The sequence below is a fragment of the Onychomys torridus genome, chromosome 23 (assembly GCF_903995425.1).
Source record: "Onychomys torridus chromosome 23, mOncTor1.1, whole genome shotgun sequence".
NCBI lineage: Eukaryota > Metazoa > Chordata > Mammalia > Rodentia > Cricetidae > Onychomys > Onychomys torridus.
In genome coordinates, this window is record NC_050465.1 from 3,355,448 (window position 1) to 3,379,384 (window position 23,937).

Below are 23,937 nucleotides of genomic sequence, written 5' to 3' on the forward strand. Positions count from 1 at the left end.
ACGAGTGCTGGTTATTTTATGAAGAGTTCCTAAACAGAAACATTAGAGAAGTTTGCAGTCAGAAAATGAAGTACAATAAATAGTTAGGTTTATTAATATCAGAGAACAGTAAATTAAGAAATGCTCTTTATCTCATTACTGTGTGTGTTCTTGTGTGTGTGTGTGTGTGTGTGTTCACACAAGGTAGGGAAGGGAGGGCACGTCGTACCCCAGTGTACGTGTGGAAGTTGGAGCACACCTTTGTAGAATCAGTTCTCCCCTTTACGTGGGTTCCAGGAAATCAACCTCAGATCACTTTTATCCATGGGGCCAGAAATGGTCTTTTTTTTTTTTTTCTTTTTAAAGGATTTATTTATTTATTATGTATACAGCACGTATGACTGCAGGCCAGAAGAGGGCACCAGATCTCTTTACAGATGGTTGGGAGCCACCATGTGGTTGCTGGGAAATGAACTCAGGACCTCTGGAAGAGCAGTCAGTGCCATCAGACCTCTGAGCCATCTCTCCAGCTCCAAGAAATGGTCTTTTAATGCAAAGTGTTCTCAGTGCAGCCATTGGTGAAGAGCAGGGTATGACAAGTGACACAGAGCTTTGTTAGGAGGCTAGCATGTTCTGGAAGCACGTGGCACCATCTGTCGCAGGACTGCTGTAGCCTAGCAGGAATCTGACAGCTTTCCCCACTTGTTGGACCTTATCCCAGGAAGTAAGAAAACTTGTTCACAAATGGTTGGTCAGGGTGGCACATTGTTCATAGTGAAAAAGTTAGGTCCTTACACTTCAGTTGTGACATAAGCACAGACAGTGGATTTATGAAGACATTTAAGATGAGTGTTTCGGGTTTTTCGTTTGGTTGTTTTTTTTTTAATATTTATTAAGGTATGTGTCTCTGTGTGTGTGTGTGTGTGTCTACAGCCATTGGGTTTCTTATTTTTGTGTTGTAGCTGGGTTAGTAGATAGTTCACTCCAGGAAGCTAAGTCATAACTATAACTAGCTCTGGTATCGTGAAGCACCTTTTTGTCCTAGGCAGCCAGGGGTCCCTGCAGGCTGGTTTTCCTTTGTGTGTGAGAGAGTACACTTGCCACACGTGGCTCCCACAAGGGATCTAACATCAGGCTTGGTGGCACATACCTTTTCACTGGCCCTGGAGCCTTTTTATAGTAGGGATTCTCATCAGTCCTTGTGTGTTTTAGGCCTTAAACATTCTTTTGTGTGGAGAGGGGCCTGCTCAACGAGGCTGTTAGGTATTCTGCTCTGTGATTGCCTTGTTCCTTTGAAGTAGACTTGCTCACTGAACCTGAAGTTAGGCTGGCACTGAGCACAGCCCAGTGATCCTCCTGTCTCCACTCCACTAGGGTTTCAGGCATGCAGCCGTGCTGGCCTCTTCTAAACTCAGGTCCTCATGCCTGTGGTAGTGAGCACTCTTACCCACTGAGCCATCTCTCCAGTCCTGTACTGAGTATTTAGATACGCTTTCAGAACTAGAAGTCTGTTGTGAGTGAAACTTGGTACTTTTTGAGCAGGCATAAATCTGTGTTTCGGTTTGTTCGTGTTATTTCTGCAAACAGGAGACGTCAAGCGCGGCTGCAGAAGGAGCTTGCAGAGGCAGCAAAGGAGCCTCTGCCTGTTGAACAGTGAGTACGGGAAGTTACTCTAAGTTGGCTTAGTGCTTGGTTTTAGTTCTTTAAAAGCTAAAAAAGTTTTATTTATTATAGGGAGGTACTGGGGATTGGAGCTACAGCCCAGAGTCAAACAATCAAAGGCAGAAAGTAAGAACACATTATTCTGCCACCACAGGAAAGTAGTATGCCCACAACCACTTCTGTTACTTTTACACTGGTGGCTTACTTGGGATGAACTTTGGGTTTTTCAAGACAGGGTTTCTCTTTGTAGTTTTGGTGCCTATCCTGGATATCTCACTGTAGACCAGGCTGGCCTTGCACTCACAGAGATTATCCTGGCTTTGTTTCCCGAGTGCTGGGATTAAAGGTGTGCGCCACCACTGCCCGGCTGGGACAAACTTTTTAAAGTAGTATTGTATTGACTTAAGACTTTCAGATATATCACCAAATCAGGAAGTTTTTCTTGTTGACAGCAGTGAGCTGCTTATAACTAACTTCCTGCACACAGAGCCAGCTTACTGTTTCCTGCAGACCCTTGATCACTGACCTTCCTTTAATTAGACCTCTTGTTATGTCATCTGGGCTAGAGTTTCAATCTCTTACTATCATGGCCTGTGACCTTAGTGGAAGTTTGTCCAATTTTTGAGACATTGGTGAGGTCAGAGATCTCTTTGCAAAAAGAAATGAAATCAAATCAGCTCTCCCTAGTCTACCTACTAATGAAGGTGAAGCGCCTAGTATTGGGAGTCCTTTGTTAAGTGGTGGGTATTTCAGTAACAATCCTGTCTGCTCTGATTCAAGATGGGTTTCCTGCTGGGGTATGTTGGCTTTATAATTATGACCTACTGTTGCTTAAATGTGTATTGATTCCTGGGGCTGAGAGATGCTCAGCAGTTTAAAGCTCTTGTTGCTCTTGCAGAGGACCTGGGTTCAGTTCCCAGCACCCACATGGTGACTCACAGCCATCTGTCTATCTCCAGTTCCAGGGGATCCAGTGTCCTCTTCTAACCTCCCAGGCACCCAGTATGATTGATTGATGGATGCATGGATGGATACATACATACATACATACATGCAGGTCAAGCACTCACACATAAATAAATTTTTAAGTGGAGAAGAGTGAGTTTAAACTCAAGCCCATCTCCTTTCCTTCGAGGAAAGGAGTTCTCATGCTAAAGCCTTTGCTCTGGGAGAGACTGAGTGTGTGTCTCCTGACCTCAGTGGAGAAACCTGCTCTCAATGCATTGTTTTCAAACCCACAGAGTAGAGAAGTAGGTGGCCTAAAAATGAGATTTGGTTCCTTTAAAACGAAAAAAAAAGGAAATGGTGTATGTCTGCCTCCTGTTTGCCAGTGTAACAAGATGACATGATTAAGAAGGACCCAGGATCCCACATGGAAAGCTTGTGCTAAAATGCAAACCTGGCAGAACTTGCTATAGAGGTTTTCTCTATCTACTCCTCAGGAATGTAACAGAGTCTGGGTCAGAGACTTTACACTTCCGGGACGGGAGGCAAGACCTGGTGTTTTCTGGGGTGTGGGCCTGGGTACACTTCCAGGCACGTCAGAACCTTGAGACTCCATGGAGAGCATCACTGTAGGCTCAGTTCATACTGTTCCTCTTGCCATCTCTCAAACTCTAGGTCGGGAAGGCCAGCCTAGTAGGAAGTCAGGCACAGCCTTGTTCTCATTATTCTCTCTAGACCCCTGCCAAGTGTGTAAGGCAGTTAAGTGTAATCCCAGAGTAAACAAGGGAAAATAAATTTACTTAGTCATGGTTTGACTTGCTTGGTGTAACAGGTTCTTAAGTGTATATGCTCATAATCCATATAATCATAAGAAGGGAAAAAATCTTGCTTTCAAATTCTTAAGAATCCAGACAGTAGATGGTGAACTCTTAATTTTTTAAGGTATTTTTTCCATGAAAATTACAACACAACAGATAATTAAAGCCAAAGTAATTACTTGCCTTCCTCACAATCAGGAAAGACTTGACTGTAAGAATGTGTAGAGAGACGAATAGCAGAGGTGCCTGGCATCCGCTGGCGTGAACAGTAAAAGGAACATGTTCTGAAACCAGATGGTAGCACAGGGCGTGTGTAGACCCTCCAGCCATTGGAAGCACATGTCTTTAGGTTTTGCATTTGGAAAATTATTCTTGGTTGGCATTATTGGTTTTAAATAGGTGAAATGGTTTGTTTCTCAAACATGAGGTAGTTCCCTTTTCTCCTTCACCATCACTTTTCAGCCAAGTCTTAGAAAGAGTCTGTCTTTAGAACATGATACTGGCCGTTGCGGAGCTCCTGTTCAGGACAATGACAGATTGATTCATTTCTTTCCAGGGATGATGACATTGAAGTCATTGTGGATGAGACCTCTGAGCACACTGAAGAGACCTCTCCTGTGCGAGCCATCAGCAGAGCAGCTACGTGAGTGGACCGGCTGGGGGGGAGGCGAGCTCCAGCATCAGTGTGAATGCCCATTTGTGGACATGACAGGATAACCTAGTCAGTCATACTCAGAGTCTCAAGCCCTCCCACCGCAGAGAGGAGAGTGGGATGGAGGCCTTTCTAACACATAGGTGGACCAACCTCCTGAAAGATGGGCGGACCGTTAAACTTGGTTATGCACCATGACCGTACACATCCTAGGACACAAAGATGTATATTGTAGGGTTTTGTTTTAAATTTGCTAAAGTAGGGCTGAGAGAATGGATAGAAATTTGTTATTAACACCCTGAAGTCTTTGTTGAGTTAGATCCCTTGTCAGGGGATTTCTTAGGGAACCTTGTTTCTTTTAAGACTGTAGGCTGGGTTTTCCCTTCTGCCTTCTTACTGTTTCCTGATGGTTTAAATGCTATGTTGAGTTTGTCTTGGCTGGGATTTGGGAATGGCAAGTATATTCCCAGGTATTTGTTTTTAGGGGCTGTTTTGATTTGGGGGCAAAATGTTTCTAAGGTTTAAACCTATCCTCCCCTCCTCTTTAGTAAGCGACTCTCGCAGCCTGCTGGAGGCCTTCTGGATTCTATCACTAATATCTTTGGGTAGGTTAGAAGACCTTCACCTTTCCTTTTAAAAATGTGTGGATATATCTAAGCATATGTATGTGATGAATTATTTTTAATAGACACCAGAATTTCAGCGGTGCCAAGAACATGGATGCCTTAATTCAGCTTGTCATTTAGCTTCTTTGTCTTTACTGCAACTTCCGTTCTCTTTACCTTGCTATGAGCTGATCTATGGCCTTTTCCTTTAGTCTGTCCGAATCTCCCCTTTTGGGACATCATTCTTCTTCTGATGCTGCCAGGTGAAAATATTACCCTCTCTCAGCCTAGCATGTGAGTGTGGGTTACTGGTAATTGTGCTGATCACGCTGCGCTGCCCGCAATCATCGATGTCCACAGCTAACCAGGGCGCTTTGCATGCTCCTGGGAATGAATGCTGGAGCCCTTGAGCTGGGCAGTCAGGTTGAGCTCTGCAGTCATCGTGCCCTTGACGCTCTTCCTCTTAGCATGCATTTGACTCTGCCTTGACCACAATTATAAAAGCAAAGGTTGTTGTACTAGGCATGGAAATCAGCTTAAAATCATGTTTCAAAGTGCCAGAGGTTTGCCTCTAAACTAGCTAGTATGTTAGGTTGAGAACATTTCCCTGAAGTTTACTGACAGAGCAAGGAACTTTTGTTCAAGATTGCATCAGTGCTGGGTTTTGAAGCCCATGAATTAGCAAACAGGAAAGTAAGGTGTGTGCTAACTTCTGTCATTTGAGTGAGATGGTATGAGTCCTAAATTTTGGAGGGTCTAGAAAGACAATAGCTATTAACACTGCTTAAGCAAGGCCGTTCTTAAGGCCTTTCTAGCAGTTTGGTGGACACTAATCCTAAACAGTCCTGTATAATGTCTGCCTTTGTGTTGTTCCTTAGGAGACGCTCTGTCTCTTCCATCCCAGTCCCTCAGGACAATGTGGACACTCATCCTGCTTCTGGTAAAGATGTGAGAGTCCCAACTACTGCCTTGTATGTCTTTGTAAGTATGCTTAATACCCAGACCCCTCTGAGCCCAGGATAGTAGCAGGATCTGGAACTAAAGGGTCCTTTGGGGCTGTATCTAGGCTTTCCATTGTTGACTTACTTAGACCTGGTGGCTTTGTGACCTCTGAGGAATTAAGGTATGTTGTGCTTAGCCTCAGCACACAGAATTTATTAAAGCCATTCTCTGTTCCCTGGGACTGGCTGAGAGGATTGGTGGCTTGAGCAGTGGGCAGGAGAAACCAGTGACATTTGTTTTATCAGTTAGCTGCAGCTTATGGTGGAATTCCTGATGGAGGCTGTGTCTTTCCCAGATTAAAAAGTGGGGAGCTAGAGAGGAGACTCAGATTTCTAGCACCCATATGGCAGCTTACAACTGTCTGTAACTTAAATTACAGGGGATCTAATGCTCTCTTCTGGCCCCCAACGTCACCAGGCATACACATGGTACACAAGCATTCATGCAGACAAAACACCCACACACACACATAAAATTAAAAACTAATAAATTTCACCAGGGTAGGTGTTGGTTTCAGAAATCAAATTGTAGCTGGATGACTTCCAACCACTAAGAGCCTGTTATTGGAACCAGGACACAGCACTGGAGTACCTGGGATTCTAAGTCGGGTTCTGGCAGTAACAGCCTTAGTCCCAGTTGGGGCATAGAGGCATAGAGCAGAAATTGGTCTAGCCTGAGGAAATGTGGTCTACCTTGCTCATAGCTTTCAGAACAGAGGGGAGGCAGAGTGGCATCATGACTCTAAATGCCCTGGAGTTGGTTAAGTGGGTTTGGGAGATTGAGAGGGACATGTGGCTTAAGTAGCCTGCTTTCAGTTAGTGCCGTAGACGTGGAATGGCACCTGGGTGGTGGAGCTTTCAGTTCAGGACGCTGAGAAGAGCATCATGGGTAGTCAGACTCGGCCGTTTAGTGAGCTGACTGAGCCTCGGGCACTGAGAATGAGCCTTGCTTTGGAGGAGGAGTTGCACAGGGCATGGCGCGGCCATTCCCAGCCCACTCCCGTGATTCCATATTGAGCTGAGCACCTTGCAGAGGTCAATGATGATTGGTAAAAGGTCTGATTGCACTAAATGTCACAGCTCCTTCCTTGCCCTCGACTCCCAGCAGCCCCTTCTGTTTTCCTAGCACATTGAAGTCGTGTGTGGGAGAGTGTGGGGCAGCTGACAGTTTAGGATTCTGTCAGTATGTGTTCCGAGAGTGGGTGGTTCACAGCTGACCGCCATCCAACAGAACCCGTCATACAGGAGTCTTGATGAGTGGCAGGGTGGGTGTGACAGTGCATGATCTCAAGTTTTCAATCTGAGACCTCAGAACAAGTGGTTCTTAAAAGGGGGAGTTTCATAAGGTGAAAAGTCCAGTCATATCACCAAAGTTCTGATTATGTCCCAGTCAGGGAGATGTGTGTTGAGGTAGAGCATAGCAACAGTGTCTCTTATTCTTTCTTCCCCTCTACATGGGATGTTACCTCTTCTTACCTGAACATGAATGCTCGTCTGTACTAATCTTAGACATTCACCCGTGAAAAGGCCAGGCACAGTGGCACACACTTTTAAACCCAGCACTTGGGGACCAGAGGCAGGAGAGTCTCTATGGGTTAAGGATCAGCTGATCTACAGAGGAATTTCCCTATGAAGAACTTGTAATTCTTCCAAAATAACACTTTTATTGATAGTTTATTCCTTTTTCAAGCACAGTTTGGGTCATAAAAATATTTCTGATAGAAAAAACAACCTGAAGCTCCAGGGAGTTCAACACGTGATGAACACACACTGTTACTGTATGCTAAAGCCGCGTTTCCAGAGTGGACTACACGGACTCACAGTATTAGGACTGCCAAGAAAACATTTCTTGGGGCTGCATAGATGGCTTAGTGGATGAGAGCACTTGCTGCAATCTATGAGGACCCGCGCTCTCCTCTCCATAGAACCTTCTAAAGAGCTGGATGGCCTTGTGCCTGTAACCCCAGTACTGAGGGGTGGAGGACAGAAAATTTCAGGGTCTTGCTGACTGCCAGCCTACCTTCCAGTTCAGGGAGAAGACTTTTTAGTGTTGTGTGTTACCAGGTACAGAACATTTAATACTAGTAATAAGTAATAAGAGTCAATCTAGTATGGATCTGGCTCAGAAGAGGCAGTTCGGGGACTGGAGAGATGTCTCAGCAATTAAGTGTGCTTTGCTGCTTTTCTAGAGGACCTGAATTTGGTTCTCAACTCCCTGCATCAGTCAGACAGCTCATAACCACCTGTCATTTCACCTTCAAGGGATCTGATGCCCTCCTCTGACCCCCACAGCCACCCATATACATACATTCATAAATAAAAATACACATTAAAGAAAATTCACTTCTCTATTTACTTTTAAGCTAGTAAAATTAAGTAAGTCAGATTATAATTCTTAGGAATAAGATTAATGCAAAGGCAAAGTTTAAGCAATATACATTAGTTTTGAGTACTTTTTTGTGGGTGTACATCATTGACTTTTCTATCTGGCTTGAACTTCTGTCAGTCTGTCTGCCTTCTGAGGACTGGGGTTAGAGGTGTGTGTCACCACACCAGGCTGATTTTAAATACTTTTTGTTTAAGCAAATACAAACCAAATGTGCTAGGGGACTCCTGTAACCCTTAGCTCAGGAGGCTAAGGCAAGAGGATTACAATAGAAGTTCAGGTTTGCCTGGGCTCCACAGTGAGATAGTACTGTATTCAAATGAATGGATTCATGCCACTACAACTGTAAGAATAAAATGAAACTAGAAACTTCGGAGACCTTGGACACAGAGCCCACTCAGAGTTCATAGTTGGGTTCAGTCTATTTAAGATTGAGTGTTTGGCCTAGGGTTAGGCAGATGGAGTGTGTATATGTCTTAGAGTCCTGAGTGATGATAATTGGGCTTGAAACAAGGTACTGTCTTGCAGGATGCACATGATGGGGAAGTCAACGCAGTGCAGTTCAGTCCAGGCTCCCGGTTACTGGCCACTGGAGGCATGGACCGGAGGGTTAAACTTTGGGAAGCATTCGGAGGTAAGAGCCCCATATGTCTTTAGAAGGAAGCCCTGGTGACATGTGAATGACTTTTTACTTCGTTTTGAATTACATTTTAATTTGTTTGATATGTGAGTGGTAGAGTCAGGACTCATTGAGAGCACGTGACTTGAAATTCATGCTCTTTGTTTTTGAGACAGTCTCACTGTATTTGCAGGCCAGCCTGGTTCTCCTGCTGTATCTTCTCCAGGGCTGAGGTCAAATCCCATGCTCTTAACATTGAAAACTTCTCTAGGCTCTAGAGCGGAGAGAAAGATGTGGGTTACTGCTTTTGATGTTCGTTGGAGCAAGAGCAGTGTATGGAAGGAACCTTTTGATTGTTGAGAAGTGTTGTGCCTGTCTTCCCTATTAAGGAACCAATTATGTGGTTAGCAGGAAAGTGACTGAGATGAACCCCTTAGTCTGCTGAAGCCCGGGAGTATGTGATGGTTTGCTCAGAGACTTACGTTAGGACAGATGGAAGGTCTGAAGCTGTTAGAATATAAAGCTCAACCATAAGGAAATCTTGGCCGATGTGCTTCAAGACTTTGCAGAGTTGGAGGTTGTAGCTCAGCAGTAGAGCACCTAAATAGCAGCACAGTTTTGTTTTCTTTGGTCAGTAAAACACTCCTGAGGAGATTAGAAGGGTGAAAAGTGGGGCCGGAGAAGTACTGTTGGTGAAGGAGGATTGTGTGCAGGAAGGAGGTATTCATACATAGTTGACTGTCTTAATTGATAGGATTATAGAGTCCAACAATTTTTCAGGCCACAATGAAATGGAGATTCCCAAAACAGGAATTATGAAAATTTAGTGGTTGATTTCAATGAGAACTAATGCAAAGACCTGCATGTGTCCCAAAGGACAACTTGGAAATATGCATATGACATTGCTGAAACTTCCTTGTTTCAGAACTGAGATTGCAGCAGAATGCCCTCGTTTTCTGTTGATCTTGTCTGATTCTGCAGAGCTGCAGGAAAGTGCCTGTTTGGTGTCATGATTGGCTTGCCTGGTGTTTCACGGCCTCTTTTAAATGTATTTGTTAACTCTTAAGTTTTTTGTTTTATTTCATGCAGATAAATGTGAATTCAAGGGTTCCCTGACTGGCAGTAATGCAGGAATTACAAGCATTGAATTTGATAGTGCTGTAAGTATCTGATACCTATGATTTTAGGTCGTTTGTTTGTTGAGACAGGTCTCTGCAAAGAACCAGACTGGTCTGCCTCTGCCTCCTAAGTGTGCAACACCATGCTCAGCCAATTTTAGAGATTTTTAAAAAATAATTTAAGGTATCTGATTCTTGAAATTAAAAACAAAACAAAACAAAAAAAAATGGGAGGAAGAGGCAGGTAGATCTTCATGAGTTCGAGGCCAGCCTGGTCTACAGAGCTAGAGCCAGGACAGCCAGGGCTACATAGAGAAGCCCTAACTCCAAAAAACCAAAACCCACAAGACTTCCTATTCTCTGCCATTTGAATCCAGTCCACACTGGGGATGGTTAGATAGAATAGATCAGAGACCAACTGACTCTCACCACTTTAATCTGTTTCATAGCCCAACATGGTTGTTTAGATGCATGTTCCTAGGGGTCAGGGTGGTGTCTTCTCTCCAGGAATTCCCTTTAAAAGACCCAGGCAAGCAAGGTGGCTTGTGTTCGATCCCTGGGATCCCCGAGGTAGAAATAGAGAGAACTGACTCCTCAGTGTTTTCCTCTGAGCGCGTGGACACACACACACACACACACACACACACACACACACACACACACACACCTACACATTTGTTTGGTTTTGGTTTTCAAGACAGGGTTTCTCTCTGTAGCCCTGGCTGTCCTGGCTCTAGCTCTGTAGACCAGGCTGGCCTCGAACTCATGAAGATCCACTTGCCTCTGCCCTCCCAAGTGTTGGGATTAAAGGCATGTGCCACTACTACTCAGCTTAAATTTTTAAGGGAATGGCAAGAAAGCAATGAATTGCAGGTCTTTGTATTAAGGTAATACACCTCTGGGGTGGTTTAGAGACCAAAGTAAGCCATTTGAGGCAGACCTCAAAGTCATATGCAAAGGGTAGACATTGCAGCAGAGGAAGCAGAGAGAAGAGCTGGAGCAGGCCTGGTCCAGTAGCTGGTGAGTAATGGTAGCATCCCTATCGCTTAAGAGTACTCATGATGTGAAGGAACCTTTTCTCTGTTTTCCAATAGCACCTGTTTCCTGAATTCTGGAGCCCTCCTGAGAAAGGTGCTAACCAAGTCTGCCTCTTCACAGAGCTGAGCACCTTCTCTCAGAGGATAGGCACTGACTAGGTGGTAGAGTCATCTTTATGCCTCCAGCAGTGGTGCCAGGATATTGGGGGGAAATAAGGAAATAAGAATGGTTAGTTGTGTGTGGGTCAGAATATATATGATGTCAAAATGTTTAAATCACCGTAAAGCCATTCTGAGAGTCTTGAGAGGTTTCTTGTCAATTTTGGGGATCAAGCCCAGGTCCTTGGATGGTCTAGACAAGTGCCTTACTATTGAGCTACATCTCAGTTCCTGAGAGGTTTGACAAACAGATTCAGAATAAAAATGCAGGTCTGAAATGGCCCACAAAAGCCCAGTGTTGCAGAAGTGGTAAAACCCCAGAGGAAGGAGCAGAAACAAGGGGGAAGATGGGCAGCCTCGAAGGTAGGCGATGAGGGAGGAGGCTTTCTGGTTTGCTCAGTGTCGGAAGGAAGTTCCGTTTATTGTTAAGGACTTGGGTGAAGGGAAGAGCGAGTGGGCGAGCTCTACCTTGAGCTTGAGACATCTACCTACTGCACTCTTGTAAGGTCAAGTGAATCCAGGAAGAAGGACTCAGCTTCAAAGACCAGGTGTGGGTAGTTGCCAAACACATTGGCAATATAGGTTGTGTCTAGCTTAGAGGTGTAGTTGAAACATCTGAACTCCTTCTTGGACCTGCTAACTGGGGAATTTGTATATGTGAACTGAATTACGCTAAAAATTTTTCTTTTTATTCTTGTAGGGAGCTTACCTCTTAGCAGCTTCAAATGATTTTGCAAGCCGAATCTGGACTGTGGATGATTATCGATTAAGGGTAAGACCCAGCATGAGAAAGCTAGCATAATCTTCTAATTGCATGTGTTGATCAGTGTGTGAAATATTTAAAAAAAAAACAAAAACTGGCAGGTGTTTATAAATATATACAATTGTGTGTGTGTGTGTGTGTGTGTGTGTGTGTGTGTGTGTGTTTCGAGACAGGGTTTCTCTGTGTAGCCCTGGCTATCTTGGAACTCACTCTGTAGACCAGGCTGGCCTTGAACTCAGAGATACACCTGCTTCTGCCTCCCAAGTGCTGGGTTTAAAGGCATGTGCATTGTGGTTTGTAAGAACCCTAAGTCCTGAAAATTACCCCTAAGCCCTGAAAATTGCCTCATAGTTGGGACTTAGGATTATAGAAATACATGGATGTACTTAAACAGATGGTGAAGCTGGGGACAGGAGACAGGTGCAGAGGAGGGGAATGATGGCCTCAGCTCCTGAGGAAACGTGCATCTGAGCCCAGTTTGATACCCAGGACAATGACCAGAACAGGGTGGTTCTGAGAGTTAAGTAACTACTGGAAAGAAGTTCTCACGTAATCTTACTGGAAGATAATACAGAGAGTGTTTGGCATTGGTGGGACATTCTCAGTTTGACACAAGTTGCTTTCGTGTCGGCCCACACAAAGAATGACGTGTTAAAATGAATATTTGAGCTCTGCAGAAGGAGTCGTTACATTAGAGTGGTCTTTACAGGTATTTTGGTGGTCTGATTGAATGCTATGGGGATGAAGCTGGAAGGTTCTTCAGAAGCAGATTAACTTACCACTTTAGCTTTTCACTTTCCTGGAATTACTGTTTAGACAGGACCTTGAAAGTAATAATTCCTGATTCTCAATTGAAGGAGAAATTCTGAACCTGTCAAACATGAGCCCAGAAAGAGGGCAGATACGTACAGTGAGTGGTGAAGAGTCAGCTTGTGTTTTCTGAAGAGAGGGCTGCAGGAGGGGCTGCTGCAGCATCTGTCTGTGCAAATATCCCACACATTTTCAGGTGTTGCACCGCAGGTTTGCATTCCAAACGTGGAAACAGTGCCCGGCCAGTGCTGCCTCTGCATGCACAGTGACTCACCTTGTGGTCAGCTGTCATTTGTCTAACTGTTCATCTTTTTTGTCTTCTTTTTTTGTTGTTTTTAAAGTTGTGTGCCTGTGTCTGTGTGGGTGTGTGCACATGAGTACAGGGGTCTATGGAGCCCAGTGGGATCACAGGAAGTTGTGAGCCACCAGTGCAAAAGGGCATGCACACATACACACCCCTTTTTTATTATTTGAATCAGAATTTTCCCTATGTAACGTTGACTGGTGTGGAACTCGTATAATCCAGATTGGCCTCTACTTTGCAACAATCCTTCTGTCTCTTCCTCCTCGGTGCTAGGATAGGATACTCTGCCCAACTCTGCTCATCTGTTATTGGGTATTTAAGATTGAGTGAATACTTCCAGGAGTTAGTTTGCTTAAAGAGAAAGCATTTTTTGTGTGTGTTGGATGTAGTGCTGAGCTATGCTTCTTTTATGTATTTCTTTTTACTTATCTGGGAACTCAGGTGAGAGAGGTAGATAAGACAGATTCAGATAGGAGATAAAAGGTCACACGGTTAAATAATATGGTTCGAATTTGAATTGAGACCTATGCTTCTAGACAGAGATGTACCAGTGCTGACGAACTATGGAAGAGGGACCCGCAGGTTTCTTTATACTGGACCCTAGGAGGAAAAAAGGAAGCATTTGAGGCAATATGAATTAGGGGTTGGTGTTTTTGTCATTGGTAAAGAAAAATTATAGATAAATGGGGAGCACCCTCCTCAAATCTGCATGAGGCAGCTGGAGAAGTAGACCTAGAAGATGGAGATTAGATTTGGGACTGTTTACAGTTCCCTGAGCTGAAGCACTGAGACCTAGCCACTGAGCCACTCCTGTGGATGAGGTGGGTGCTGGTGACATCATTCTTGGGCTGGCCTGCAGCAGCATTTGATAGACTAGCTTTGATAGATAGCTGTGAGAGCTTTGGCCTGCTTGTAGCTCTGTCTTGTCTGTGGGTAAATGGAAGATGGTGGAGGCCTTCTTTCTATGGCTTTTCTGTACCTCAAGAGCTCAGGCAGTTCCTACTAGGTTCTGGAAATGACAAGGTGGGGGAGTATACTTGTAAAAAATGATTCTAGTCAGGTGTGGTTGTGCATACCTTTAATCCAGTCTGGTCAGCATAGTGAGCTCTAGGACAGCCAAGGTTACATAGTGAGAATCTGTCTTTAATTAAAAAAAAAAAAAAAAAAATGACCCCTGTGAAGCCAGAGAGATAGTTCAGCTATCTGTAGTGCTTACCATACAAGCCTGATGATTTGAGTTTGATCCCTGGGACCTTGTAAAGGAAGGAGAGGACTGACTCCACTTGACATTCACACACATAATTAAAGAAGGGCTGAAGAGATGCCTCAGCAGTTGAATGCCAAAGTGCTCTTGCAAAAGACGAGCGTTCCATTCACAACTACCTGTAGCATCAACTCTAGGGGATCCAGTGCCTCAACCTCCTGGAAGCTGTAGTGGTGTACACACACAAAAAGTAAACCTTTAAAAGTAAGTAAAAATAAAAAGCCAGGCATGTTGGCTCATGCCTTTAATCCCAGTACTCAGAAGGTAGCCTTGTCTACATAGTGAGATATCTTGTCTCAAAAAAATACAAAACAAACAAAAAACTACCTTGAAAAGAGGTCAGTGATGAATAGTAAAAGGTCTGACTTCCAAGGTCGCCTACCAGCATCCTACATCCCCAGCTGCTTGCCTCTTTCCCATCATGCTCTAGTAGTGCTATTATGGGCAAAACAGTAGCTGACATGCAGTGATGTCTTCATTCTGTGTTCTCTGACAAGCCCAGGGAAGACACTGGTTGGCATCCAACAGCTTAGTCTCAAAGGGATTTGATTGTTGGGAGTGCTGGTATCCTTGGCTATGATCTGACATTTTAAGCTGAGACCTCTTATTTTAAATGTCCCATGTCTAATTGTGTATGTGGAATTCTGATGTTTCTTTTTGTAAATTATGCTTGCAGTGGAGCTGTCTGTTCTCACTTTAAGTACAGAACTGACTTCAATAATTTGAGCCAGACTTGGTGGTCCACCTATTAGTCCCCGCACTAGAGGAGTGGAGACGGAGGTTTCCAAAGCCTCCTCTGTTTCCTTCAGTAGGAGATCCCCGCCCTCCAGTGCTGGGGTCTAGAGCCTCATATGTGCTAGACAAGTGCTCTGCCTCTGAGCTATAGCCCCAAGTCTTACTGAGTTGCCCAGGCTGATTGTGAGTTTACAGACTCCAGGAACCCAGGTACTGGCATTATGTGTGCAACACCGTGTCTGTCTTTATCTTTGTGGCTTTGATCTCTGTGTTTGGTATTCAGTTTTCTGTCAGTGTTGAGAGACTTAATAAGAGGGCAAAATGCCTAACATCAACATCTCGAGCTCAGGTTTCAGAAGTTTAGCCATGGTCGCTTGGGCCTGTGGTGCCACAGTACGTTATGTATCTGAGGAACCTGTTTGCCTCATTAGAGTTAAAGAGCAGAGGAAGAGTCCAGAGGCCCCAGTCTTTTGGGGGGAGCATGTGCTCAATGTGTAATCTTCCCATTGGGCCACAGACTAAAGAGACAAAGCCTCAACCATGTCAGTCCTCGGGGACCATTCAAGATCAAAACCAAAGTAGTGCCTCATCTCTAGGCAGCACCAAAAATAGTTTCTGGAAGATTCTGAAAGCTGGTCCTCAGGTCGTAAAGGGGTGCCTAGTTGAAAGTGCTTCAGATGGAACGAGCAGCTTCTTTGATTGAGGCAGAGTTCTGAGTTAGGTGAAGTGTTCTCCATATGCCATATGTCTTTCCTCTTTTCTTCTAAGTACTTTGAGGGTGTCTGGCGGGATTTCAGGCTGGCTCTGGAGCTCCACTGGGGGGCAGTGTGTCATCCCAAGGCTCACCCTGGCTGTGTCCTCTCTCCTAGCACACACTCACAGGGCACAGTGGGAAAGTGCTCTCTGCCAAGTTCCTGCTGGACAACGCTCGGATAGTCTCAGGAAGTCACGACCGGACCCTCAAACTCTGGGATCTCCGCAGCAAAGTCTGTGAGGAAATTCTGTCTGTCTGTCTGTCTGTCTGTCTGTGTCTCTCCCTCTCCTCTCCTGTCCTCTTTCTCCTCCCCCCTCCCCTCCCCTCCCTCCTCCCCTTCCCCCCCCTCCTCTCTCCCCCCCCCCTCCTCTCCTCTCCTCCTCCTCTCTCCCCTCCTCTCTCTCCCTCCCTCTCCCTCCTCTTCCTCTCCCCTCTCCCTCTCCCCTCTCCTCTCCCCTCCTCCCTCCCTCCTCCCTCCTCCCTCCCTCTCCCCTCTCCCTCCCCTCTCCCCTCCTCTCCTCCCTCCTCTCCCCTCCTCTCCCCTCCCTCCCCTCCCCTCCTCTCCCTCACTCCCTCTCCCCCCCTCCCTCTCCCCTCCCCCCTCCTCCTCCCTCTCTCCCTCCCCCCCCTCCCTCCCCTCCCCTCCTCTCCCCCTCTCTCTCCCTCCCCTCCCCTCCCCCCTTCCCCGCCTCCCCTCCCTCCTCCCCTCCCTCCTCTCCTCCCCTCTCCCCTCACCTCCCCCCTCCCTCCCCTCCTCTCCCCCCTCTCCCCTCCCTCTTCTCCCCTCCCCTCCCCTTCCTCCCCCTCCTCCTCCCCTCCCCCTCCCCTCTTCTCCCCCTCCTCCTCCCTCACCTCCCCCCTCCCCCTCCTCTCCCTCCTCTCCCCTCCCCTCCCCCTCCTCTCCCCTCCCCTCCCCTTCCCCTCCTCTCCCCCTCCCTCTTCCCCCTCCTCTCCCCTCCCCCTCCCCCTCCTCTCCCCTCCCCTCCCCTCCCCTCCCCCTCCCCTTCCTCTCCCCCCTCAATTACTGCCCCTCCCCTCCCTCCCCTCCCCTCCCCCTCCCCCTCCCCCTCCCTCTCCCCCTCCCCTCCCCTCCCCTCCCCTCCTCTCCCTCCTCCTCCCCTACCCCCCCTCTCCCTCCTCTCCCCCTCCTCTTCCTCCCCCCCCCCCCTCCCTTCCTCTCCCCTCCCCTCCCCTGCCCCCTCCTCTCCCCCCCTCTCCCCTCCCCTCCCTCACCTCCCCCTCCCTTCCCCTCCTCCTCTCCCCCCCTCCCCTCCCCTCCCCCCCCTCTCTCCCCCTCCTCTCCTCTCTCCCTCCTCTCCCCTCCCCTCCCCTCCTCCCCTCCCTCCCTCCCCTCCTCTCCCCCTCCTCTCCCCTCCTCTCCCCCTCCTCTCCCCTCCTCTCCCCTCCTCTCCCTCCTCTCCCCCTCCTCCTCTCCCCTCCCCTCCCCTCCCTCCCCTCCCCTCCCTCCCCTCCCTCCCCTCCTCTCCCCCTCCTCTCCTCTCCTCTCCTCTCCTCTCCTCTCTCTCCTCTCTCTCCTCTCTCTCTCTGCTTGTATAGATATTAGCAGTGAGGTGATGTGCCCACATCAGAGCTTACATTTTGTGTACTCAGTCTGAACCCCAAGTTTATTTCAGTCTGAGGGACACTGGGGAAAGGAGGGATGTTTCTGCTTGGTCTCATATCAATTTGTAATTCGGGGTGTTCAGTGTTCAAGAGTATAGCCATATTATCTATGTATATAGCCACATGGTTGCCTTTGATTGATGATGTTCGGTTTTCTTTCAGGCATAAAGACAGTATTTGCAGGTTCCAGCTGCAATGACATTGTTTGCACTGAGCAATGTGTAATGAGTGGACATTTTGACAAGAAAATTCGTTTCTGGGATATAAGGTATGATGCCTATGAGCTTGGTGTGGAGGCTGATGAAAGTACATGTAAAGGGCTGTGAGCATGCTTTATGTGGAGGTGTGTTCTCATACTCCAGGACTGGCAGAGCTCCAGGACACCTGGGTCTGAGCTATGCTATTCTTTATACACAACAGCCATCATTTGTTGTACATGTGCTATGTACCAGATGTTCTGCCAGCTGTAAGATAAGCAGAGATGAGAAGATACTCATTCCTACCATTAGGCAAATTAAGTTGAAACAGGGACGACAGAATACAGGGCAGTGAACATTTTGCTGTAGTGAAGACTGGCCTTTTTCGTGGTGATGGGAATGGGAATTAATCTGGAGAAGTGAATGGACTTTATATGACAGAAAGCCATTAAAAGGCATGCCAACTAGAACAGCCTGCTGTAGCTGACATGTAGCAAGCAGAGGGCATATGCCAGTGAGATAGGGTGAGTGGAGAATTGGATGTCCTGATGTTCGAGTGTGGATGATAGAGAAAAGAGTGGCTCTGACCCTGTAAAACCTGCGCTGCGGTGATTTGTTCTGTCTTCAGAGAGCAGGTTAGGGCTCATTGAAAGCACAGTGTTGATGAGGACCTGAATTCATGGCAGCAGGGCACAGACAGGGACATGTAGGAGGTCCCCCTTGCTGGACTCGGTTAGGAGGAGATCTGTCAGGACCAAAAGAGGTCCAGTGAGATGAAGCCCTGAGCTGCTTGCTGAGGACAGAGGTGGCTGGTAATTGGATTGCATAGAGAGGCCACAGTTCAGAGAGGGGCTCATGAGAGGTGAGAATGTGTGGCCCTGGATGGACTTTGAAATATGCAGTTCCTACAAGGACATCGTGAAGCTTGTGGCTCCTAGACTTTACTTCGAGCTGTATTTTGTCTCCATGAAGCTTGTGGCTTCTAGACTTTACTTTGAGCTGTATTTTGTCTCCTCGCCCCCCCCCCCCCCCAGATCTGAAGTTTAAACTTAAAACTTGGAATTTTAGAATCTCACTAGATATTACAAGTGTCCTAGCTAATCCTTAATTTGTCAGTAAAATGACCCACATGCCAGAGAATTGGAGTAGGAGTCTATAGCAGTATATATAATAACAAGACAAACTCCTGCTCAGTTAAAACAGCGAGTAAGTCCATTGGAAACCTCCAGCAAAACCATTGGGAGTGCCCATTGGCCCTGTCTAGTGGTGGCCTATTAGAGTGTGTGAAAGGATTGGGGAGGCAGAAGATGCACAGAGTGGCACCTGTACCCTGGTCATCAGCAGCCAGGTGAGACGCCCGACAGGACAGGCTGCGGCCTCCTCAGACCTACCAGAGCAGCTTCCACTCCAGCCTCGTGTAGAAGCTGGAGGTGACACTGCAGAGACTGCTAATCTGCAGCTTGGGGCACACAGGTGGCGCGGCCCGTGCTTACCATGCTCACGAGGCCTCTGACTCAGTCTGCAACCGAAAAGTGAGAAGCAGTGCTGACGGCAGCCACCTGGCTCACTCTTGCTTATCGAGAGTTCTGTGGTAGTTGTTCTGTTATCCTAAAAACAGGCAAGAAAACTTCTAACCAGTTCCACAGTTCTAGTACTCAACATTCCTGTAGGCTCTTCTGTGGCGAAAGTTTTGTGAATAGTAGTGAGGCTAGAGACATGCTTACTGCCCTTGAAGACTGTTGGATCTAGCTGGGTAGCATCGCTTTTCGTTCAGTGACATAACATCCTAGTCAAGTTGTGTGTGGTCCACTTGCCTTAGGTCTCGGGCTTCTGTCTCCTTTAGATCAGAGAGTGTGGTCCGAGAGATGGAACTGTTGGGGAAGATCACTGCTCTGGACTTAAACCCTGAGAGAACTGAGCTTCTGAGCTGTTCCCGTGATGACCTGCTGAAAGTCATTGACCTCCGGACAAATGCTGTCAAGCAGACATTCAGGTACTAGGCCCTGGGCCTGGCCTGGCCTGCTTCTGGCCTGCTGGGTGAGTGCATGTGGGTGCTAGCTAATCTGTCTGCTGTGTTTCAGTGCTCCTGGATTCAAATGTGGCTCTGACTGGACCCGAGTCGTCTTCAGGTTAGTAGCCACGTCCTACCCCTGCTTGCTTTATCTCAAAGGTAAAAACTAGACATGTTCGTGCTCGCTTCGGCAGCACATAGACTAAAATTGGAACATACAGAGAAGATGAGCATGGCCTCTATGCAAGGGTGTCACGCAAATTCGTGAAGCGTTCCATATTTTTAAAAAAACTCGACATTTTCCTTTAAGGGAAGTAAAGCACAATCCTTAAAGTACTTAAAGAAAAGTACAGGAGTGAGTCTGAGGGTCATCTGGTGGTCCTGCTAGGGTTTGTTTTGTTTGTTTGTTTTGTTTTTTTTAATGGTGTTACTTTATGATTGTGAGCATGGCTGGCAGATAATTGGTTCTGAGTGAGCTGCCACATTCCCCTTTCATCTGCCCACTTCCCAGGCTTGGCCTCCCTGGAGTGGAAGGGGACAGTCTGGGGTGACACTCCGAGGTGATCAGTGTCCCTTCCTCACTTTGCCTTCTGTGCACCGTACTTTTCTTAAGTGTGTTCTGGGGTTGGCTCTCATAATAGGGTAAAGTGTCTGTTTCCTGGGAGTGTGCATGGGCTCACGAGCTTATGCACACATGCAGAGACCAGAGGAGGACATCTAGTGTCCTCCTCCACCACTCCACTCTATTCCCTTGAGACAGACTTTCACTGGGATGACAGCCTGAAAGCCCCAGAAATCCCGTCTCTTCCAGCAGCAGTGCTGGGGTTACAGGTACAAATGTGCACACACACACTTTTTAACATGGGTTTTGGAGGTTCAAACTTGGATCCCCGTGTTGCAGTAAACACTCTGACCCGTTAAGCCATCTCCCCAGCCTACATCTCAACATTTCATGGTTTCCCCTGCCTATTCTCTAAACCATGCAACAAGTTTGTTCATGGACAGAAACCTTAAGCTGTTTGGAGGTTGGCTTTGGGCTCTTCTGTGTTGCTTGAGTCTGGTAGGTAGGTAGGATGGGGAGCCTGAAGATGGAGCCTGGCACTGCTCTTCGGTAGCTGAAAGAACAGAGGGGACACGCTTGGCTGCCGTGCTCATGACTGACACATGACCTGTGAGCACAGGAGTGGTCGGTCACGTGGGGTCAAAGCTCCACAGCTTTTGTTCTCCTGTTGTCTTCTCTAGCCCTGACGGCAGTTATGTGGCAGCAGGCTCAGCCGAGGGTTCCCTTTATGTCTGGAGTGTGCTCACAGGAAAAGTGGAGAAGGTTCTTTCAAAACAGCACAGGTAAGAGGGACCCCATCAGTGCGTGTATTCAGGCCCACATCCCCAGTGGAGCCTGTGATTTCATCCCAGGGGTGTCTATCTGCTTGGGTGTGAACCTCTGAGCCTCTTGAGGGCAGTCTGCTCTCATTTGCAGGGCTGACTGACCAAGGTTAGTGGGGCCAGGCTTCACCACTCAACAGTCTAGCAGACCACAGTGATGGAGGTACAGCAGGTAGAGTCATCGATCGGGGGCCACTGGGAAAAGGATCAGAGAGTGCCTTCCTTCTTCCTTCTTCCTACTCCATCCTCCATCTCGTCTCCCTCCCTTCCTTGACTCTCACGTCTGTCCTTGACTCCACAGTTCTGAACACTTGTTTTTACATGCCTTCCTCACCTACCAGATTAGTAGCCTTGGACCCTTGTTACTTATTCTGTGCCCAAAGCTACCTGCCCACTAGAACAGAGGCCCTGGCTTCCTGTGGGTCAGCGGCCTCTCCTGATGACCTTGTGGGTTGTGCAGCTTTGTGGTGTGTTGTCTCCCTGCTTCGCTCAGAGCTGTTCTTGGGTTGAGCCCGATAAGGCCTGGTTGCTAAAGGAGACAGCATCTTCTGTCTAGTCCAGTGCTGCTTACTGGACTAATGCAGCTCTCTTAGCCTAAATCCCTGCTGTGGGTGGGTGTGCCTGTATTTTCCACATGCCTGGGCCTGGTGTCTAGCTGACTGAAATCTCTTCTGATTGGTCCTTACAGCTCCTCCATAAATGCGGTGGCATGGGCCCCCTCAGGCTTGCATGTTGTCAGTGTGGACAAAGGAAGCAAAGCTGTGTTGTGGGCACAACCTTGATGCACCCTCAGGAGCAGCGCGGGATCTCCACAGGCCTGTCTTGGAGGGTGATGTTTCCTCCCAGAGAAGAGTTGGGGCCATGTGGTGCCGTGGCTTTCCTGAGAACTTTGACTTAAGGTCTCTAAGGCCTCGAAGAACCAACACTGAATCAAACTGACTCTGCAGGTCCCTAGCAGAAGTTTGGATTCTTGTCTGCATTTGGATGGGAAACACTACTAACTCTGACCTTCCATACCTCATGGGGAGCACAGGGTCCCTGCTGGGTCTCCCCACTGGACACAGTGCCAAGGACAACCCCACACACTGGGTATTGGGTCCTCTGTGCTTTTCCTATCTTTCCAAAGTCGACTGTGGCCTGATGTACACCCCCCTTCTGGGGTCACTTACCCAGGGGACTCACTTGTAGGCATTGGGTCAGTGGAAACCAAATGCAGGGCCTGTCCTCATATGACAAAGGATGGGTGGAACTATTTTCAGGGCTGGCCGTGTGGTCTGGTCTCATTGCTAAAGCCTCCTGCGTTCTTTGGCTGGCCTTCAGAACTCCTGGCTCCCTTCCTGCCAACATTTCCACATAGCTTTGTGTATGTGTGTGTGCGGGAGAGTGGAAAGGACTTGTGCCAACCTTTCCCTGTTGGTAGATTTGCAGCAGGTGAGAAACATTGTCATCCTGCATCACTGCGGGCACACAGCAGGGGGCTGAGTGCTCACCTGGGCTTTTCTGCTGGAGCTGGGAGTGCTGAGTCCCGCCACTGTGCCATTCATGCCGTGGCCTTAGTGTTGGGCACAAGCAGCCTGTCTAGGCCTGGTTAGGAGGAAGGCTGGAAAGCCCTATCCATACCACTCACCTGTGCACACGTCTGAGCTGTGTCTGGGTGGCTGGAGCCCCCGTGTTTGTCACTTTTACTTTGCACTTTATTTTTGCCTCCACACTGCTTCTCTGGACAGGAAGCACAGTGCTGGAGCTGGGGAAGAGGGACGGTAGTCTTTCCTCTGACGTCTTCCCTGTTTGCAGCTCACCTGTTGGTTTGCTGCCAGAGCTTGTGTTGATGGAAGTTGAAATTCTCTGGCCAGGGCACATCTTTTATTTATTTATGTGCCCCAACAGAACTTGATTGTCAATAAAGAAAATAAAATGTGTTATATACTTTTCAAACTCCTTGCATCTTGGTTGCTTTTTGTATTTGTTTATTTTCTTTTATGTCCTTAAGTAAGGAGGAAAGGAACTGATATTTTGATACCTGGTCCTTTTGGAGATACGATCTTGCTTTGTGTGTAGATCCTCTTGCCTCTCAGTGGATGGGGTAACAAGGCTACACAACCTTGCCCAGCAGGTATTTAGTATTTCCAGGTAACAGTTTTCCTGGTGTTTGGTCAGCATGTCACCCATCCCCATCAGTCATCACTCCCATAAATACTGCACTCCAGCTCTGTGTCCCATGCAAGTCTGAACACAGGAAGTGTCTTGCAGATCCCCTCCCACCCTCCACCCCACCTGGACATTGCTGTGGACTGATACCCTGCGTCCACTGAGGAGGTGTAAATTGGGGGTGCAGAAACTGCCAGATGTCAGCTGTTCTTGTGAGGGAGAGGGAAGTCAGGTGAAGATCAGTCACTTCAGTCATCCTGCTTTTGAACTAGAAGCAGAGCTGCCCTTGACTTAGTGCATGCCCCTCCGCAGCCTGGTCCTTTTTAACTGCCAGCGCTGACTGAGCACTAGTGTTGTGTTCACCCCAGGTCTGCACCTCTCTGCCTACAGGTGGAGTCCTCGCATCACTGGGTTGCTAGTCTGGTCTTTACATGGTGTGTTCTTGTTTTCAGCTGTTTCTCTTATGCAGTCTCAAGGAAGGACAGACAGGCCGACTTCCTCCTCCAACCGGTTCAGTCTGTTTCATGGTACTTGTATGTAACTGAGGATATTTTAGTTAACGGCTTTATATTCACTAGTGCACTTTATATTCACCAGTGCACAAATCAGGTTAAAGGCTTGATTCCTAAAGTACACTCTGGGTACACTGCTCCCCCCACCCCCCTTAGAGTCTCACTATAGCCTTCACTGACCTGGAACTCCCAGAGATCCTCCTACCCTTGTAGTGCTGGGATTAAAGAAGTGCACCACCATTTCTGACCCTTATACACTGCTTTATATCATATATCCTAGACACTGGGGAACTGGGCATTTTGTGGACATGGCAGTAAATGTATGGAGGAGAGGGCAGGGCAGCCCAGTTCCCAAGGATAGTTTGGCTGGGAAACAAGATTGCCGTGATTCCAGGCATACAGAACACCCATGTGTCTGTGTGTGTCTGCCTACCTGGGTTTGTCAGTCACAC

The 23,937-nt window shown here is 47.4% G+C and overlaps 1 protein-coding gene and 3 non-coding genes across 6 annotated transcripts in view; all 4 read left to right on the forward strand.

The window, feature by feature from the left end:
* Nucleotides 1-22,729, forward strand: part of Atg16l1 (autophagy related 16 like 1) — a 35,462-nt gene extending 12,733 nt beyond the window's left edge. Inside the window, exons 6-19 of one of the 3 annotated variants that reach the window (XM_036173138.1) lie at nt 1,567-1,632; nt 3,961-4,047; nt 4,605-4,661; nt 4,874-4,924; nt 5,540-5,642; nt 8,577-8,682; nt 9,757-9,827; nt 11,682-11,753; nt 15,727-15,847; nt 17,397-17,502; nt 19,275-19,424; nt 19,513-19,560; nt 20,685-20,786; nt 21,514-22,729. In XM_036173138.1, the coding sequence (XP_036029031.1) occupies nt 1,567-1,632; nt 3,961-4,047; nt 4,605-4,661; nt 4,874-4,924; nt 5,540-5,642; nt 8,577-8,682; nt 9,757-9,827; nt 11,682-11,753; nt 15,727-15,847; nt 17,397-17,502; nt 19,275-19,424; nt 19,513-19,560; nt 20,685-20,786; nt 21,514-21,607 (1,234 nt within the window). In that variant the 3' untranslated portion in view covers nt 21,608-22,729. The remainder of the gene's footprint in view (nt 1-1,566; nt 1,633-3,960; nt 4,048-4,604; nt 4,662-4,873; nt 4,925-5,539; nt 5,643-8,576; nt 8,683-9,756; nt 9,828-11,681; nt 11,754-15,726; nt 15,848-17,396; nt 17,503-19,274; nt 19,425-19,512; nt 19,561-20,684; nt 20,787-21,513) is intronic. The other 2 variants (XM_036173139.1, XM_036173140.1) reach the window with 2 other exon arrangements.
* On the forward strand, nt 6,697-6,970 carry LOC118573508. The gene has a single exon (XR_004943622.1).
* LOC118573507 lies at nt 14,460-14,724 on the forward strand. The gene has a single exon (XR_004943621.1).
* On the forward strand, nt 19,621-19,726 carry LOC118573539. Its single transcript, XR_004943650.1, has one exon. It is a non-coding gene; the product is annotated as a U6 spliceosomal RNA (small nuclear RNA).
* Nucleotides 22,730-23,937: the final 1,208 nt, after the last annotated feature.